Source organism: Capsaspora owczarzaki, assembly GCF_000151315.2.
Source record: "Capsaspora owczarzaki ATCC 30864 unplaced genomic scaffold supercont2.4, whole genome shotgun sequence".
NCBI lineage: Eukaryota > Filasterea > Ministeriida > Capsasporidae > Capsaspora > Capsaspora owczarzaki.
This window is the reverse complement of record NW_011887295.1, coordinates 679,704-696,348: the sequence shown is the minus strand read 5'-3', so window position 1 is coordinate 696,348 and position 16,645 is coordinate 679,704. Positions and strand designations below refer to the sequence as shown.

At 53.8% G+C, this 16,645-nt stretch overlaps 6 protein-coding genes and 3 non-coding genes across 9 annotated transcripts; 4 read left to right on the top strand and 5 right to left on the bottom strand.

Annotated features, from left to right (window-relative positions):
- Positions 1–135: 135 nt before the first annotated feature.
- Positions 136–3,739, bottom strand: CAOG_03021 (paramyosin). The gene is made up of 2 exons (XM_004363803.2): positions 911–3,739; positions 136–804 (listed from the first exon to the last, which is right to left on the bottom strand). The coding sequence occupies exons 1-2, from the start codon at positions 3,468–3,470 to the stop codon at positions 329–331; spliced, it is 3,036 nt and encodes a 1,011-aa protein (XP_004363860.2). The 5' UTR covers positions 3,471–3,739; the 3' UTR covers positions 136–328.
- A 594-nt stretch (positions 3,740–4,333) lies between these two features.
- On the bottom strand, positions 4,334–4,406 carry CAOG_09476. Its single transcript has one exon. It is a non-coding gene; the product is annotated as a tRNA-Asn (tRNA).
- On the bottom strand, positions 4,387–5,439 carry CAOG_03020 (hypothetical protein). The gene is made up of 4 exons (XM_004363802.2): positions 5,116–5,439; positions 4,852–5,007; positions 4,655–4,760; positions 4,387–4,562 (listed from the first exon to the last, which is right to left on the bottom strand). Exons 1-4 carry the CDS (start codon positions 5,430–5,432, stop codon positions 4,470–4,472), a joined length of 672 nt encoding a protein of 223 aa, XP_004363859.1. The 5' UTR covers positions 5,433–5,439; the 3' UTR covers positions 4,387–4,469.
- Positions 5,440–6,303: 864 nt separating this feature from the next.
- Positions 6,304–6,419, top strand: CAOG_09471. Its single transcript, XR_889822.1, has one exon. It is a non-coding gene; the product is annotated as a 5S ribosomal RNA (ribosomal RNA).
- A 283-nt stretch (positions 6,420–6,702) lies between these two features.
- Positions 6,703–10,123, bottom strand: CAOG_03019 (hypothetical protein). Its single transcript, XM_004363801.2, has 2 exons — positions 10,093–10,123; positions 6,703–9,077 (listed from the first exon to the last, which is right to left on the bottom strand). Exon 2 carries the CDS (start codon positions 9,071–9,073, stop codon positions 6,782–6,784), a length of 2,292 nt encoding a protein of 763 aa, XP_004363858.2. The 5' UTR covers positions 9,074–9,077; positions 10,093–10,123; the 3' UTR covers positions 6,703–6,781.
- Positions 10,124–10,449: 326 nt separating this feature from the next.
- CAOG_09466 lies at positions 10,450–10,565 on the top strand. Its single transcript, XR_889821.1, has one exon. It is a non-coding gene; the product is annotated as a 5S ribosomal RNA (ribosomal RNA).
- A 128-nt stretch (positions 10,566–10,693) lies between these two features.
- CAOG_03018 (hypothetical protein) lies at positions 10,694–11,612 on the top strand. The gene is made up of 4 exons (XM_004363800.2): positions 10,694–10,758; positions 10,898–11,015; positions 11,136–11,289; positions 11,381–11,612. The coding sequence occupies exons 1-4, from the start codon at positions 10,719–10,721 to the stop codon at positions 11,450–11,452; spliced, it is 384 nt and encodes a 127-aa protein (XP_004363857.1). The 5' UTR covers positions 10,694–10,718; the 3' UTR covers positions 11,453–11,612.
- On the bottom strand, positions 11,559–15,665 carry CAOG_03017 (tRNA (cytosine-5-)-methyltransferase NSUN2). Its single transcript, XM_004363799.2, has 16 exons — positions 15,558–15,665; positions 14,984–15,295; positions 14,740–14,837; positions 14,444–14,654; positions 14,288–14,359; positions 14,133–14,214; positions 13,875–14,061; positions 13,497–13,776; positions 13,282–13,415; positions 13,049–13,202; positions 12,722–12,969; positions 12,512–12,647; positions 12,188–12,416; positions 12,035–12,086; positions 11,857–11,966; positions 11,559–11,763 (listed from the first exon to the last, which is right to left on the bottom strand). The coding sequence occupies exons 1-16, from the start codon at positions 15,594–15,596 to the stop codon at positions 11,672–11,674; spliced, it is 2,436 nt and encodes an 811-aa protein (XP_004363856.2). The 5' UTR covers positions 15,597–15,665; the 3' UTR covers positions 11,559–11,671.
- Positions 15,666–15,979: 314 nt separating this feature from the next.
- Positions 15,980–16,645, top strand: CAOG_03016 (hypothetical protein). The gene has a single exon (XM_004363798.2). It carries the CDS (start codon positions 16,061–16,063, stop codon positions 16,451–16,453), a length of 393 nt encoding a protein of 130 aa, XP_004363855.2. The 5' UTR covers positions 15,980–16,060; the 3' UTR covers positions 16,454–16,645.

Here is a 16,645-nt window from a genome sequence, read left to right as displayed (position 1 = left end):
AGGGACGCGGCGCAACACGCACATCCCAGCACAGAGGTACGAAACAATGCCGGCATTGGAAATCAAATCACATGCGCTGGATTCTGTCCAAACGAGATGCCACCAAGTGCAAAAAAAAAAAAAAAAAAAAAAAAAACGCAAAAGTGCTTTGGATGACAAAGGTGACAGACAGCAGTACAATGTCAAGACTTGAAACAGAAAGCAACGCAAAACAAAAAGACCAGCAAGGACACTTTGAAAGGAAGATAACAAGAAAAAAAACGCAATGAAAACCATTTTTGCATCAACATCAAACAAGAGATAAAAATGTGGCGATTCTCGCGTGTTGTTACAGCTCGCGTAACGTACGGTACGCTTGACTCAGATACAGCATGATGGACTTGGAATCTGGCTTGGGGTACAGGTCAAGCATATCAACGGTGTCGAGCAGAGCGGGCACGCCGACAGATTCGCCAACGCTGAACGCGAGATCAAAGTTACGCTTGCGATCTTCAGCGGTGAGTGTGCTGTACGGGATTTTGTCGGGGTAGAATGTATGATACAGGGCGCAGAAGGCGAGGCCGTCGGCCCAGCTCTTGCTAAAGTCAGTGACATCCACGCCGCGGTGGTTTTCGGTCACGCTTTGGCACCAGATCAGCAGGGCCTCCTTGCCGGTGGCCTTGCCGCCCGCGCCTCCGCGGAAGCCACCGCCGGTGCTGTTGTTGTTGGAGCTCGCGCCGCCACCAAACTTGGACGCCACTGCGGCAAATCCAGACATTGGGCCAGACTTGGCGGCCACTGGACCAGAAGACGATGACGTGGAAGCTGTAATATCCAGAGCAGCAACAATGTACAAACGAATGTGAGATGCCTGGGGAACACGAAAAAGGTTCTCACCGTTTCTTCTCCTCTGTCCACCTGCATGACTTACTGCTGGGACGCGAAATGTTGTCCTTGTCCTCGCCACCATCTGCAATGTTGGCGCGGTTGCTGGACAGTTGCTTCTTGACGAAGGCCTTGCGACCGCAGCCATCGCAGTGAGGCTTGCCATCAATGTTGAGCGCCGTGTTGGTGAGCATTCTGCCGCAGCCAGCACAGCCAAAGCAGGAGAGGTGGTAGTTGCTGCCTGAAAACTCAACAACCTGGCCTGACAGGTTTTTGCCGCACTTGATGCAGGATGGGAGGCTGGGATCGTCGGTCACAGGCACCAGCCGAGATGTGCGGTCGCCAGCGGATACTGCGCCGGTTGCTGCAGATGAGCCGACGGTAGAGGTGGGCCGAGATGCGGTGGACGAGGTTGAGCCAGCAGTGGAAACGGGACGACTGCCAATCTCGCGCGGCTTGAGCGAGCCTTCTTTTGTGGCGGCCGCGTCAATACTGGCAGTGGCAGCCTTGACGGCAGAGAAATTGGATCCAGTAGAAACATGCGTAGTGCTTGGCGTTGGTGCAGGTGCAGGTGCAGGTGCAGCCTCAGCTGCAGCCGCTGCAGCGGCCGACTTCTTGGCGGCAGCCTTCTCGCGCTCCATTTCCTTGCGATCTTGCTCCCGGATGCGCTCACGCTCCTCGTCGCGACGCTTTTGCGCAGCATCTCCGTCCTGGTCTTTCATTTTTGACTCCCAGAAGGCCGCTTTGGACTTTGTTGCCTCGCTGCGGGACACGGCCGCTGCCTTTTCACGTTCGGCTTCCTTCTCTTTCTGCAGTGCGCGGTCTTCCTCTTCCAGCTTGCGCTCGGCCTCTGCGAGACGCTGACGCTCGCGTTCCTTGCGCTCCGCCGCATCGCGCTCGGCCTGGAGCTGCTTTTCCTTCTGCTCCTTTTGCATGGCGAGCTCCTTGTCCTTCTGCTCCTTTGCCTGCTTCTCCTTGGCCTGTTTGTCCTTGGCCTCGGCCGCCTCCTTGTCCTTGCGCTCCTTCTCCTTGCGTTCTTTCTCCTTGAGCTCCTTGTCCTTGAGCTCCTTGTCCTTGAGCTCCTTGTCCTTAAGCTCCTTGTCCTTGTCCTGAGTGTCCTTGGAAGTGGTGCTCTTGGCCTTGTGCTCTGGCTTCGGGGGAGGGGCCTGATCTGCGGCTGGGGCTGCCTCAGACGAACGCTTCTTGCGCGGTGGTTTGGCGGGAGAAATGACTGCTTCGCACTTGAGGCGCTCATCCATGGCAGTTGCGGCGCGCTCCAGTGCCTCGGTTTCAATCAGTTGAAGCTTGGTGGCAGTTTTGAGGGCAGCAAGACGATCTGCTCGTGAGGCGGTGGTGTCTTGCACAAGCAACTGCGCAGCGTCGGCTTGTTCGGCAGCCTCGACTGCACGCGCGCGGAAGGCAGACTCCATGATCTGCATCTCGAGCGCAGACTCGCGCAGCGACAAATCCGCAGGCTGGACACCCGCAAAAGCGCCGCTGTCGTGTTGTACTTTCAGCTGACGCTCTGTTTCCTCCGCTGCTTCGTCCTCGACCTGCTCCAGATCGCGAGCGACATCCTGCTCGATCTGAGCGCGCTCCTTGGCTGACAGCGTCAGATCAGCTTTGCCCGTGTCCGAGCTCGCTCCTTTCGCGGGCTTGGCAGGAGCAGAGTTGGCCTTGGGAGCGGCAGCAACGGCGGCCGCAGCAGCCTTGTCCGCCTTTTCCTTCTCGGCTTTTTCCTGCTCGGCCTTTTCCTTGGCGGCCTTGTCCTTTGCAGCCTTGTCCTTCTCGGCCTTGTCCTTCTCGGCCTTGTCCTTCTCGGCCTTGTCCTTCTCGGCCTTGTCCTTCTCGGCCTTGTCCTTCTCAGCCTTCTCCTTGTCGGCCTTGTCTTTGGCCTCCTTCTCTTCCGCAGCCTTGAGTTTGGCCTCTTGCTCTTTGGCAATCCGGTCCTTGTCCTTTTCAGCAACGGCGCGCTCGTCTTCTTCAATCAGCTGCTTCTCGGCCTGCCGGCGTTGCTTGAGGCGATCCTGCCGAGCCTTCTCCTTCTCTCGCTCGGACGAATGCGTGTCGGACTCGGTTGCCAGTTCGTTCTGACTCGATGCCAGGCTTGCAGGCCCAACACTGGAGGCACTGGAGGAAGCAGCAGGCGAATCCCCGGTCGTGATGGCTGGAGAGGGCATGTAGACAGTGTTGATGGGAGACTCGCGGAACATTTCGAGCAAGATGCATTGCACCCATGACTCCATGTCCAGCTCGTCCTCGGCAGAAAACAGAATGTCAGGCTCGGTTCCCTTGGCGTGCGTGAGCTGAAACATGGTCGCCTCCTGCTTGCCCAGCTTCTCGAGTTCCTCCTGGTCGTCCACGATTTCGACAATGTAACCGCCACCCGGCTTGCGGGCAAGATCAATCACGCCCTTGGATTGCGTGTACGGATCCTTGGAGTCAAACCACCAAATCCGCGAGTTTTTCATGATGTACCACTTCTTGACCCAAGTCGTGGCTCCAAAAAAACCCTTGGACTGCCGCAGAAGCCATCCGTCGCGGATGGGGTCGGTCAGCAGGGCCATGTAGACCTTGGCGCTTTGAATTGTCATCTTGTCCGACATTGTTCGAGTTGGTGCGTGGTAGACAGATGGGAGCACAGACAGAGAGACCAAGTCGAGAGGCGAAAGAAAGGGTTTTTCGCTTTTTTTTGCTGCGACCCTCACGACCGAGAGCTCAGAGACGGATCTCAAAAAGCGAGGAACTCGAGTCCGTTTCGCTGGTCAAGTAGAGCGTCACTTGGCGGGTCTGGTCTTTGTTCGAGGCAGGCGCTTGGGAACGACGCACAATCCAATCAGGTCGATTTGAGATTTTTCCCTTCGCTACGTTCGTCTCTGTGTGTGTGTGTGTGTGCAAGTGAGTACTCATGCTTCCGATGTGTGCCGTGTCGATGACCAGTCCCTCTCGATCTCATCTCAGTGGCATCGGTCTCCCGGCGTTGCTGCGTCAGACGTCAAGCTGCGTTGGTAGGAGCGAGAGTGCGTTTGGAAAGTGTCTCCCTTGCGATGACGCGCTGTTCACGCTGGTCGCTTGCCCCTTCCTCCCGCCTCATCAAAGGGGGACCATTGTGTAGCAAATGACGTGCTCGAATCCCTCCATCATGCTGACCAGACAATCGAGGCAGGCGTCTGCGAACGACGTCAGTTGCTGAGGGGTGTCAGGCGTCCTTCCGAGCTGGTTTCTCACACACCAGCAAAACCCACAGCGTTCCAGCGAGAGCAGCCAGTCCGCCTGGCAATCGATAGGTTGCATGATGGACTCAAGTGGGGAAGACGTGGAGCTGAACGAGTGGATGGATGAGGGGGGGGAAACGCTGAACGCTGCGCAATTGTGTTGATTTACCAAAACAAGAATGGATTATTGGCAAAAAAAAAAAAAAAAAAATCCAACAGAAAAAAAAAAATCAAAAAAGATGAAAAAAGAGAACCGCAGCCCGACAGGATCGAACTGTCGACCTTGTGATTAACAGTCACACGCGCTGCCGGCTGCGCCAGGGCTGCAGATCTGAAAGATCAGTAGGGCAGTTTTGGTGTCGAGTCAGAGCTTGGACGCCCTGAAAACTATCAGTCAAGCTTTGGTCGAATGACCGTCGCGCGAGCGACCCACGCGAGTATCACTGTCGCTGGCATTGCCAAACACACTGATATTGGCCATTCCTGTGCATTCATTTTTGTTGTTGTTGCAGGTGTGTCGTTCAGTTTGGGATTGGTTCACGCATTTCATCGGAGCGATCGCCCTGTTTTGTTACCTGCCACCAGGCGTCCCAGTCGAGCGGTATTGGGATGGCACCGAGCCAAGCACCGATGCATGCAGACCAGAAGCTGAGCTTGGCATCGGTGATATCTGGAGAGTCACTATGAAATCAACACCACCAAAGGCAAATGAATGCGTTAATGGTACGCGGGCGTTCCTCTGTTTCGGTATCGAGTGACCATGGACACTTACTTGAAGAACGTGTATATTAGTGCGTCGAGGACGTTTGTGGGGGTGGACGTTGTCGCAGCTGAGTGCGGCGGTTGGGCAAAGCCGAAATTCAGAGCTGTTGGCCCAACGGCTAGCGCAGCCAGCATGGCAGCCAATGCAGCCGTCTTGGTCATGTTGCTGCGGAGAGTGGGGGGGGGAAATTCGCGAGTGGGTGAGTACGAACGGGCAGCCGAGCCAGGATCAGTCACACACTTGGTCATCGCTCTGATGATGAATGAACGTTACAAGACAACGGGCGCGCCCATCAACACAAAAACGATGTGGAAACAGAAGATGGACGCGATTGTGCAAATCAGCCCTTGCCGAATGGGCGGTACTAGAGGCGGTGCGCGACCAGTCATTGTGTAGGATTGGATTGATAGTCGACGTCTTGATCGTATCGCGACCAGTTCTACGAGATAGACGATCGCAAAGATCCAGCAAAACAATGGGCTGTGGTGCTGTAGTATCTGGACCATGTGTACGTCATTGACAATGATGCCAGTAACGCAGGCTGCAATCGATAACGCGACTGCGACGGAAGCAGCGTTCACGACGCTCATGGCGACGCCAAATCAGGACTGCTCCATTTGAACTCAGGCTGATTTGAAATAGGATTCTACTATGCTGTATTTCGTCATTTCTGTGATCGACTGAAGCGGGAAAAAAAATGTAGGGGAAGGGCGTTTGTGTCTGCAATCCAAGTCGCGTTCAATTGCATCCGCTTCGGAGACATTGAGCGTGAACCAGTTTCGTATCCGAGCTCCTCACTATCGTGGTTTTGTAGTTTGGTTATTGTCAGACCTCGGCCGGGTGCTGGGCTGATGGCTCTTTGATGTTTGTGCGAAAACAAATTTGGCCAAAAAGGCAGCCCGGGATGATACGTTTGCAGGGTAAATGATTCTGGACTTCAGCGCACTGCCATCCAGTTCCAGATCAGCCACAACCACAGTACCAACCAACATACTTTCAGTGAATTGAACTTACAAATCTGCACCACCTTTTCTCGGACACCGACATCTGGAGCTCTTTCACAAACAAGGTCCAGCATTCTGAACTCTTCTCGATGTCTGGCGAAAGACGAACGCTGCCCAAAGAGCAGATTGACATGGACTTCGAAATGAAATGATATTATCAGCTGATCTGATATCGTACAGCCGGGTTTCCAAGCGCCCATTGCGCACAACGGAGCCCCAAATCCGACAATTTGTGGCCAGATTTTTTTTGGTTCAGATCTCCCAGACTCCAGCACCGCTGCACTGTTCTGCAACAGAGTCTATCAACACGAGCAGAGAAGAGATGATAAAATATACAAGCATCATTATCACAGTTCATGTTGATGGATAAATCCACTTTTCCCCGACTCTGTCGATTTTTATCGCTCATTCCCCTTTTTCGCGTATAAACAATGTGCCCAACTACTGTATTTCAGTTACGGCCATATCTGGTGGAATGCACCGCATCCCGTTCCGCTCTGCGAAGTTAAACCACCATGAGAGTAGTTAGTACTGCGGTGGGAGACCACGCGGGAATACTGCTTGTTGTAACTCACTTTTTATTCTTCCACTTTTTTTTCTTTCTTTTACTTCTTGTTTTTTTGTTTTGTGTTGTTTTTGGCGCTTTGTTGATGAGGCTTCAACTGTTGCCATTCCAAATCATCGACGGAGTAGATTCTGGGTGAGATTGAATCGCGTAGCCTTGGAATATTGTACTTCATCTACGACCATATCTGGTGGAAATGCACCGCATCCCGTTCCGCTCTGCAGTTAGTACTGCGGGAAGACTGCTTGTTGTAACTTTTTCAGTTGTTATTGTTTTAAATCGACTCGCTCAAGACCAAAGAACAGTTCATTTGTATTATTTCAAGACTCGCTCACCCACACACACGCTCTCACATATTCAAAGCAACACACTAAGAGAAATCAGCGTTCGTGTACACGATTTCCGACTCGCGTTTGGCAGGCCGTGGTGGAACAGTTTGGTAGTGGCTCGTCGGACCCGCGTCGCCCGCAAGCACAGGCTTGAGGCTCCGAGAAGGAACCATGTCGTCTTTCGGTTGCGATGGCACAGCGTAGTGTGTCTCCGGTGCGGAGGTCGCAAGCGAAGGCTTGAGGCTGCGTGACGGAACGACGGCAGCTTGAGGATCCTCCCACTGCGATCTCCCCAGCACGTCATAAACAACGGCATTGCCACCTCCACGCGTCCCGTTGAGTGTTTCGTACTGAGACGCACGATGCTCCTTCGGGTCGAGCACCATGGTGTTGATTGTCATCATGGTAATCTCTTCAATTGGAATTTCCACAGCTGTAGCTGGCTTGCGGGTGCGACGCCGAGACAGCAGGAAAACCACCAAAAGAACCAGCACCAACAGCCCTCCGACGGCAGCGACAACCGGAATGTACACTGGCATGGACGTGCTCGTCTCGGGTGCGACGCAGGTACTGTGCCCATACGCGCTGCAGACAGTGTAGGACGCCGGACAGCCTGGAAGTGCAGTGCAGTTGTGGCAGACGCGATCGAGCACATTGGTGCAGGTGGCGTTCACGTACTGACCCCGCGGGCACGAACTGCAGTCGATGCAAATCGAATCCGTGCTGTTGGTGCAGCGCAGACCAGTTGTGCAGCCAGGAAGCTCACTGCAGGCAGGGCAGACACGGTTGGTGGTAGCCATGCAATCGGCGCCTTCGTACTGGCCGACCGTGCAAGTGGTGCAAGTGGAGCACTCGCGATTGACGAGTGCATCGCACGCAGTCGTTTCAAACTCGTTGGCGCCACAAACAGTGCAAGCAGAGCAGACGCGGTTGACGACACCGGCACATGCAGTCGTCTCGTACTGGGTCGAGTCACAGTTTGTGCAATTCGCGCAGACACGATTTGTAGTGCCGCCGCAAGCCGCTGTTTCATACTGATCCAAGCCGCAGCTGGTGCAGTTCGAGCAGACACGATTGATTGTGCCACCGCAAGCCCCTGTTTCAAACTGATCAGACCCACAAGTCGTGCAACTGGCGCACACGCGATTGACCACACCATCGCAGGCCCTTGTCTCGTAGGTATCCGAGCCACAGATGGTACACAGCTCGCACGTTCCTTGAACAGACACGTAACTTCCATCCTGACACAGGCTGCATTGTTGGCTCGCGCTCGAGACGCATGTCAGACCGGTGGCCGAGCAATTGGTGATGGGAGTGCACGCGTCACACGCTGTGGCGGTGGATGTCAAAGTGCACTCAGTGTTCGGGTAGTGTCCTTGAGTGCATGTGACGCAATTAGAGCACACTCGGTTGACAGTGGCAGCGCATGCGATGGTTTCGAAGGTGGAGCCGAGCGTGCATTCGGTGCAATTCGTGCAAGCGGTTGCCGATGTGCCATCGTCATCCCAAGTACCAGCAGCGCAGGCTGTGCAGGTCGTGCTGCCCACGGGTGCGTAGTTGCCGGCGGGACAGGCGATCGAGGCAGTGGATGGATTGCTGTCGTCGTCGTATCGACCAGCAACGACTTTAAAGTTGGCGATGGGACCATACAACCCAGCGATGGTCGTGTCGTTGCCAGGGCCAGCAACGAGGCAGGGCGTCGATGGGTCGCTGTCGTGATCGACAGTGCCGACTGCGCAGCGGAAATTTGTGCAAGGTCCGACTGACGCAGCAGGAACGTACTGACCAGGCGAGCAGGTGACGCACGGAGTGGCATAGTGTTTAACAGTGTCGGACAATCCGTCGTGGTCCGTTGATCCGGCTGGGCAGGTATATTCCTTTCCGAAAGCCCCCGTTGCTGGCAACGAGGACGGTCCACCGAGACTGAAAAAGTAGTCCGTGTCGGCAATGATGTCCAAATCCACTGCAGATGCGCCGTAAGCTGGTGCGCAGCCAACACCGATATTGTTATTCCACTGGAGGTATGGCGAGTCTCCAAAGTGCCCAGTGCCGCAGTTGGTTCGAATTGCCATCGATGAATCCGCCATAAATCCGCACGACGTGACTGAGAAGCGGAAAGGAGTGGAGCTCCTGATTTTCCAAACCATGCATTTTTGACTACTGTCATCCATACACGGGTAGGTGGTTGACGGAGTTGTGTAAAACGTAATATTAGCATTCGGATCGATCAGTGGCGCAGTGTGGCAGTCGTTGGACTGCGCGTTTGCGACGTCCGGAAGCTGCATTGCCAGCGCGACAGCCGCCACGAGCAGCGGCAGCTTTAAAATCCGCATCGGTCTGTTGATCACAAAAATCATTCCAACAACAACTGTGTGAGCGCCTCGATCTACGATGTGACGGCAGCAAAAAAGGGATTTTCTTTTTGTCAAAATGTGGCGCGATGTTCGTGGGGGTGTTGGTTTAGTTTTCATGCAGCGGTGTTCCAACAAGCACACGTGCAATCCTACTACGTTTGTCCACGGCCCATTACAACTTGTAGAATTGCAAAATCACTGCACAAGTTGCCCTACGACTCGAACCTCGACAATAACGAAGAAGTTGATGTTTTTTTGATTTTTGATTTTTGTATTTTGCCTTGTTTTGTTTTTTTTGTTTTGTATTGAACCACAGCTTTGGTATTCCTCGCTTTTCCCCTCTCTCGCTCCACACAAACGCCATCCGCACTCTTCACTCATCCTGGCGGCTCTCACGCACCACGCCGATTGCTCGTATTCCAAGGATGTGGAGTTGGGGGGGGGTTTTGAGAGTGCCGCGTTCGTTCCACTAACATGCTGCGGGTTTGCATTTTCTGCTTTCTTTACACAATGCACAATGCACGCCCTTTGCTGCTCTCCGCCCAGACACCCCCCTTTCGCCATACATGGACTGCGTATCTCCTCCAGCAGTTCCCACAGTCATTTGGCCACCTCCAACACCCCCTTGACCAGCGCATTCTGAAGGCGTTGCGTGCCCACAAGGACAAAGAGCATTGGGTCGCTGCTCCTTTTTTTTTTTTTTTTTTTTTTTTTTTTTTTTTTTTTTTTTTTTTTTTTTTTTTTTGGCTTGCGACTATTTTGGCTCTGTTTTTTTTTTTTTATCGATCTGAACCGGCTGAAAGGCAGAGCTGTGGGCGCTTCGTCCGCCCCCTCCCAACGCTCGCTCTGTTGGCAAGACACACAGTGTGCTCGAGCACAGCACTACGCAGTGGAGAGCAGTTGTCTGCGCACGCACGCTGCTCGCTTCGCTGCAGTCCCAACGTTGAATTGAATGGCATCTTCGCACCGCCGCTGACTCGCCAAGGGGTCGGACTCACACCAATTTGTTCACCAGGAAGGAAATCAAAGAAAAAAAAAAATGAATGAATGGACCAAACGTAGTACACATCAGAAAACGATTCCGTTGCAAAATCGACGGGCAGGATGACCAAACTCGAGTCATTTTGCCGCTCAACACGAAAACGAGAGCCTGTGATGTGAGTCACTTCGTTGCTCAAGGGGCCTAAACCATGCCCCCCGCTTATCGTGAACGAGTTGGCAGTGATGAAAATTCGAGCATCAGAAAGCTGCAACCTTGGGATTTACCAGGCAATTCGCACGATCAAAGTCTTTGCATGCTTGTGATCGCTTGTCTGCACGATAAGACGCCAGTGCCCAACTACTGCATTTCAGTTACGGCCATATCTGGTGGAATGCACCGCATCCCGTTCCGCTCTGCGAAGTTAAACCACCATGAGAGTAGTTAGTACTGCGGTGGGAGACCACGCGGGAATACTGCTTGTTGTAACTCTTTTTTTTTGTTTTTTGCTCAGAGCGTTTCTTTTTCTCTCTTCATTGCGATTCTTTTGCTCCAGTGACGCTCGGCGTCTTTTCGGAGTCTAATAGCTTTGGCTGTATCAGTTCTCCATTCTCGAACCAGTCGTTTTTGCCACAATCTCGATGAATGGAGGTCGACAATAGCGAATACGACGACGCACAGCTATGTAAACGAGCTCTTCCCATTCGCTCTTGTTCGCCATTTTGATCATCAAACAAGACATGTCTCTACTTTTACTCAAGAGAGGAGATCGAGAGAGAGCGGAGACGACGGGCGCCCATTCACTGAATGCTGACTGTTGACAGACAACGCCGTCAAACGCGCCCCGCAGCGCCTGCCAACACGGCCCAACGACATCTATGTCACTCGATCAACTCATTTTGATGCACAGTTTGCACGGGCACAGAAGCTGCTCGACTCTGGGTGAGTGGGCGATCGTTCCTTTTGCATCGCATGTGCCCCTGTCCTTGTCGTCGTTGTTCAGCGCAGGCTGGCACCTGAGGGCACTCATCCATCCATGTGAATGCAATGCATCGCGATTAGATACTCTGAGATTTGTCTGCACGGACTGGGCGCTTCCATCAACCGAGCCATCAATCTCGCCCTTCAACTACAACAGCAGTACATGGCGCCGCTCGTGCTGTCCACCACCACTTCCACCGTAGAGCTAACAGACGATCTCCAGCCCAAAGCGAAGGTGAGGAGGACTTTCAATTCGCGTCTTGCTGGTGCTGAGTGGTTCATCCCGTTGGTTTTGTTCCTCACCCCTTTTCTCCCAATCCATTCAGAACGTTGCGTCGAAAAGTCAAACGCGAAGCAACTCTGCGGTTCACATCAAAGTTGAAAAGCTACGCAGCTAGACCACATGAGGTGCATCAGCCTGCCGCACCAGCTTCGCGCTTTCGTTCTATTTATTCAACCCCGCCTTTTCAGGTCATGTCAAACTGTTCTTGGACGAATCGTTCATGGAGCTCATCACGTTGCCCGAATATAAGCATGCCCAGCCATCCATACGAAAACCGATTCTATTTGAATGATGACGTTCCACGTTGCCCAGCATCACCGACAATCAACAAGTTCTACTCTGCAACGACATCCATCGGAGCAGCTTCGGACGAGGCGGTGGAGTCGGTGGTAGCGGCAGTAGCAGAAAGAGCAGCCAAGTCGGGAACTAGAATGATCAAGGCGGGGGGGGGGAAGGCGGTAAGACGGCTGTTGAACATAAACAAAAAAACGGGTGCTCAAAGCAAAGCAAAACACGTACCGACGATGAGATTCTTGAGCGATGCCATATCCTCCTTGCTCACCATAACGTTGAGCGAGACCTTGCCAATCCAAGTAGAAATGCAGACCCGCTCGACGATTTCGGTGTTACTGTAAAGGACAATCGCAAGTCAATTACTGAATTCGTAGTGCAACAACAATCTCAGCAAAGTGCTTACTCGGGGTGCGGGTTGAGTTGAGGATCAAAGACCAAGACACCGGCGCCTTGTTCTGTAAAGAGTGCGTGAAAAACCAAGAGAAAGGCGCAAGTGAGAACGTGGCACACGAGCAAATCATTCCAAAAGCGAACGCTGCCTTGAATGCGCGCTTACCAACAGCAGCCAGAGCTTGCAGTTGCTCGCGAGTCGAGGGTGCCATGCGATCAAAGAAGGGAGTGCGGTCGCCCTTAGCAATCACCAGCACGTCGGGATAGGTCATGTGGACGACACGCTTTCGCAGGTAGGGAAGAATCAGCTGTACGCCGTCGTTCGTCACGCGGTACGGGAAGCGACCGTTGGTGCTTGACGCCTTCTCGAACAGCTTGACGCCGGACATGATGAGCTGCATGCGTTTCATCCATCCATACAGCAGGCACAGGCAATGAATGAGCAAGGAGCATTCTCTGAGAAACAGCCTGACAGCAAACCTCAACTTACGTTCAGCTTGGACGCGTTGACGGCGTTCATGACCTGCTTGAGCGAGTCATTGACAAGGTAGATGGTGCGCTTTCCAGCTTCCGACCGGGAAGCGAGCTTGGTGACATCAAACTCGGGCGAAATGTCAAAGTAATCACTACAGAACAAAGGTGAGATCAACTTCTTTTAGTGGAGAGCGTCACATCGAAAAAACAACCCTCTAAAACCTACACAATGAGCTTCACGACGGGATCCTCAGGGGTGAGGAAGTAATATCCAGCCTCGGTGCGGGTGTTCTTGGGGAAAACGGTCTCGACATGCATGGCCACTTCCTTTTGATCGTCAGCAGGGGCAGCAGCATCGTCATCATCGGCATTGTCGCCAGCCACAGCCGCAGCCGCAGCAGCCTTGTCCGCCGCATCCTCGGCCTCGTCCTCCTCGTCTTCGCCGACAATCGGAACAGCGTCTTCAGGGATGACCTACTCGGACAGCGCAAAGCGATAGAGAAAATCAGTGACACAGCTCACAGCCGAGCGCGACGTCAGCCGACGAACATACCTCGCCAACAGCCTCGTCAGCCTTGGCATCAGAAGGGGCAGAACGAGCAGGCCGGCCACCAGGAGTGGCAAAGAACTTGACGACAGAGCTGGTTTTGCGCAGCAGGGCAATAAAGAAGCCACCAGTGTTTTGCAACTGCGGGGTCACACGCACGCTATCGAAACCGAATCAACAATCGGCAATATTAGCGCCCAGCAGCAAGAAGTGAAGCAAATGCAGCAGCCACCACTCACCAGCGCTCCAAATGCAAGGCAGCAGCCACTTCTGGCGGCGGGGGGAAGAGCGAACCTCGCAACGCGCGCTTCTCCTTGTGACCGACCGGAACTTCGGAGGCATCGCTGTACCAGTTACCTTCGCCGTCCATGAGCTGTCAAGCACAAGCGAATGAGTGCGGGTGGCTTTTTTTGTTTTTGTCCCTTTCGCAAACTTTTGAGACCGCTGCACTTGCCTTCCAGGTGTGAAGACCAGGGATTCGCTTCAGGCCGGGCAGCTTGTCCGAGACGTCAACGAGCTCAAGCGCACCGGGCATTTGCTGCAAAATGGCAGCAACCACAGCCTCATTTTCGCCAGGGTGCATGGAGCAGGTCGAGTAGACCATCATGCCGCCGATTTCCAGCAGCTGGACTGCGCGACGGAGAATGCGAATCTGCAGTCGGTGCATGTTGGAGCCGCTCGACGGGCGCCAATTCTTCCAGACATCCAAGTTCTTTCGCATGGTACCGTCGCCACTGTCGTAGTACACAAAGCCCAGGACAAAGTTCAGCCAATCAACAAACTTCAGCAGAGGAGCTTGACATCTGCTGCAAGTTGTCTCGCGCAATGTTACCTGCATGGTGCGTCGCACAGAATGCGATCAAACAGCACTGGGGGCTGGCGGTTGCCAGGAAGAATGGTCGGGAAGAGCGAGGCATCGAGGTTGGTCACAAGGAGCGAGGGGCTGCACAAACGCTTGGTTTGGTGAATCAGCAGGTAGCAGCGCTTGTAGTTTGCATCGTTTGCAACAACAAATCCAGCTGCAAGGACACACGAGTCCAGAGATCAGTGCAAGTTCAACTACCATCTCAGAGCAAGCCACAATGCATACAGGGCATGAGCTCGTCATTCTGGTGAAGCATTTCCACGAGTTGACCAGTCTTGGATCCAGGTGCAGCGCACATGTCGAGGACCTGAAGGAAGGAGTTTGCACTGTGAGTGACTGACACAGCGAACGAGCGACAACCCTCACAAACAACCACCAACCTTGTGGTGAGGTTGAACGTCAAGGAAGAGCGGAGGGATCATGCTGACTGCTTCTTGACGGCAAAAGTTGCCCTGTACCGGAAGGAGCATGCGAACAGAGACATGTGAGCGCACGCGCTCAGCACATTTGTCGAGTGCGATCTAGGACAAACTCACCATCTCGACTTCAACGGTCAGGAACTTGTGGAAGGCGCTCAGCGCAGGATGGCTGCGGAAGATCTTTCGCGAAGTGTCCAGCTGGTATGCGCGCTCGTCGGGGTAGAAGGAGAGACATTCAGGGCGGGACACACGCTCGCCAGCAATCTCGACAGTTTCGATGGACGGGAAGTAAAACTGGTGCAAAAGGCGCTTCATCTCGGCTGCTTTCCTACACGCGCAATTCAACCAACAATAACACAGCAGTCAGTAACAGGAAACACTCAATGAAGCGTCGTCCATCTCTTTTGGCGTACTTGGAATTGCCAGTGATGCGGAACGAGGTCGGCAGCGGCTTGCGAATCGTCTCCATGAAAGCATCCCATTCGTTCTCCGGGATGATTTGGGACAGGCCCTAGCGATTCACACAAGAGACAAGCAGGATTTTTTTGGATGTTGGGAGGGCAAAGCAGTGGGAAAAAGTGAGCTTCGTTGTGTTTTGGCCCAAACACTCTACCAGGCAATCCGACAGCCGGAATGGAGATCAGCAACTTCATTTACCTTGTAGAACGCCTCGAATCGAGCGTTGGTCATCTCGATGGGCTGGTGGCGATGGTACTCTGCGCGCTGGGCAGGATCGGCAGGGATGCCCTCCTCGGCCTTCTTGGCGGCTCGCTCCTTCTGCTGGCGGAGCTTTCGGTTTTTCTTGTTGTCGAGGTACGCACGCTTGTTCTGCTTGCGGCGGCTGGGACCGGCTGAGCCGTCCTTGTCGTCCGTTGCTCCAGCAGCAGCAGCAGCAGCAGCAGCGTCTTGCTCTGGCGCGGCATCGTCAGCAGCAGCGACGTCGTCTTCACCGCGTCCGCGCTTGGACGGCTGCTGGTCACCACATAATGCAAAGATAGATGCAGACGTGTGAGTGACGTGTGTCGTCGCAGTCTGTGGCTGTGGAAGAGCGCTTTGCTCCATGTGGACTCCACTTCCCCCGACCCCTTACTCTCGCTCTCTCCGCTACTCTTCCTTCTCCTTCTCCTTCTCTCTCTCTCTTGCTTCTCCATTCAGCTTGCTGAAGCAGAGCAATCGCAGACTGCTGGGGCTTCTTCTTCCTCATCGCGTTCATCCAAGTTTTGCACTCAACTGCTTCCGATTCAGGCTGATCGTCGTTCGCGCGCTTCATCTTCTGCTGCGAAATGCAAAGAGATCAAAAAAAAAAAAAAAAGAGTGAGTCAAAGTAGAACGAAAATCAAGCAAACAATTCATGATTGTACTGTAGTGGGATCGTTGGAGTGTGATTGCAGGCTGAATCGGCCGTTCCTGAATTTGACTCGAGTTTTTTGAATCTCTGGCCCAATGAGATGCACCACCTCGATTCGGAATTCAATGGCAAACACGTTTTGAGGGGCGAATCGGGGGGGGGGGCGACAAGGGGGGAGTACAGGAGCGGGAGTTGGCGGTCGATTCGATTCTTCAAAATCCGGTAGTTTCTGAGCAACACACTCAGCTGCCAATGCGCTCAGCACTTGATTTTGTTTTTTGTTTAACTGCACTCCACAACAACCATCTGAATCTTCTTATGCTCACTTGGAGTGTAGTCCTCTCTATCTCTCTCTCTGTGAGCTCCATTCCACCCGTTTGTACAAAATGTGGCGCGCGTGCTGTGGGATGCCGACGACGTTCGTTCCAGAGCAGCGGCCAAAGCTGCTGACGGTCCAGGATCTGATGGACTGGGCCAAGCACAACATGCAGCTGCACCCGAACATGCGCGACGCGCTGGGGACGCTTGAGCAGGCGGCGAACGCGATCAGTGTGACGACGCTGCTCGAGCCCAAGCAGCTGCGGGTGAGCGAGATGCGCCGCGTCCCCGTCGCCGAGCTGCGTGCTGCGGCCGTGCTCGAGGCCATCGAGACGCTCGAGCGCACCTGCCGCGCCAAGCTCACCGACAAGTACACCAGCCAGAGCGACAAGGAGGCCTTCTCGTCCGCTGCCGGCTTTTTCAACTATGCGCACCAGCTCCTTGCCCATATTCCACAATGACCAACCCGCCGGCGCCGTCCTGGCCTGAAAACGAGAGTTCCTTCCTTCCTTCCTTCCTTCTCCGTTGTTGTCGTTGTGTGTGGGGTGTTATTGCTGCTGTTTCTGGTGGTTGTGGTTGTGGTTGTGGTGGTTTTGGTGGTTGTGGTTCCGGTTTGGGTGGATTGAACATCTCTCCGCTTCGACTTGACTTGC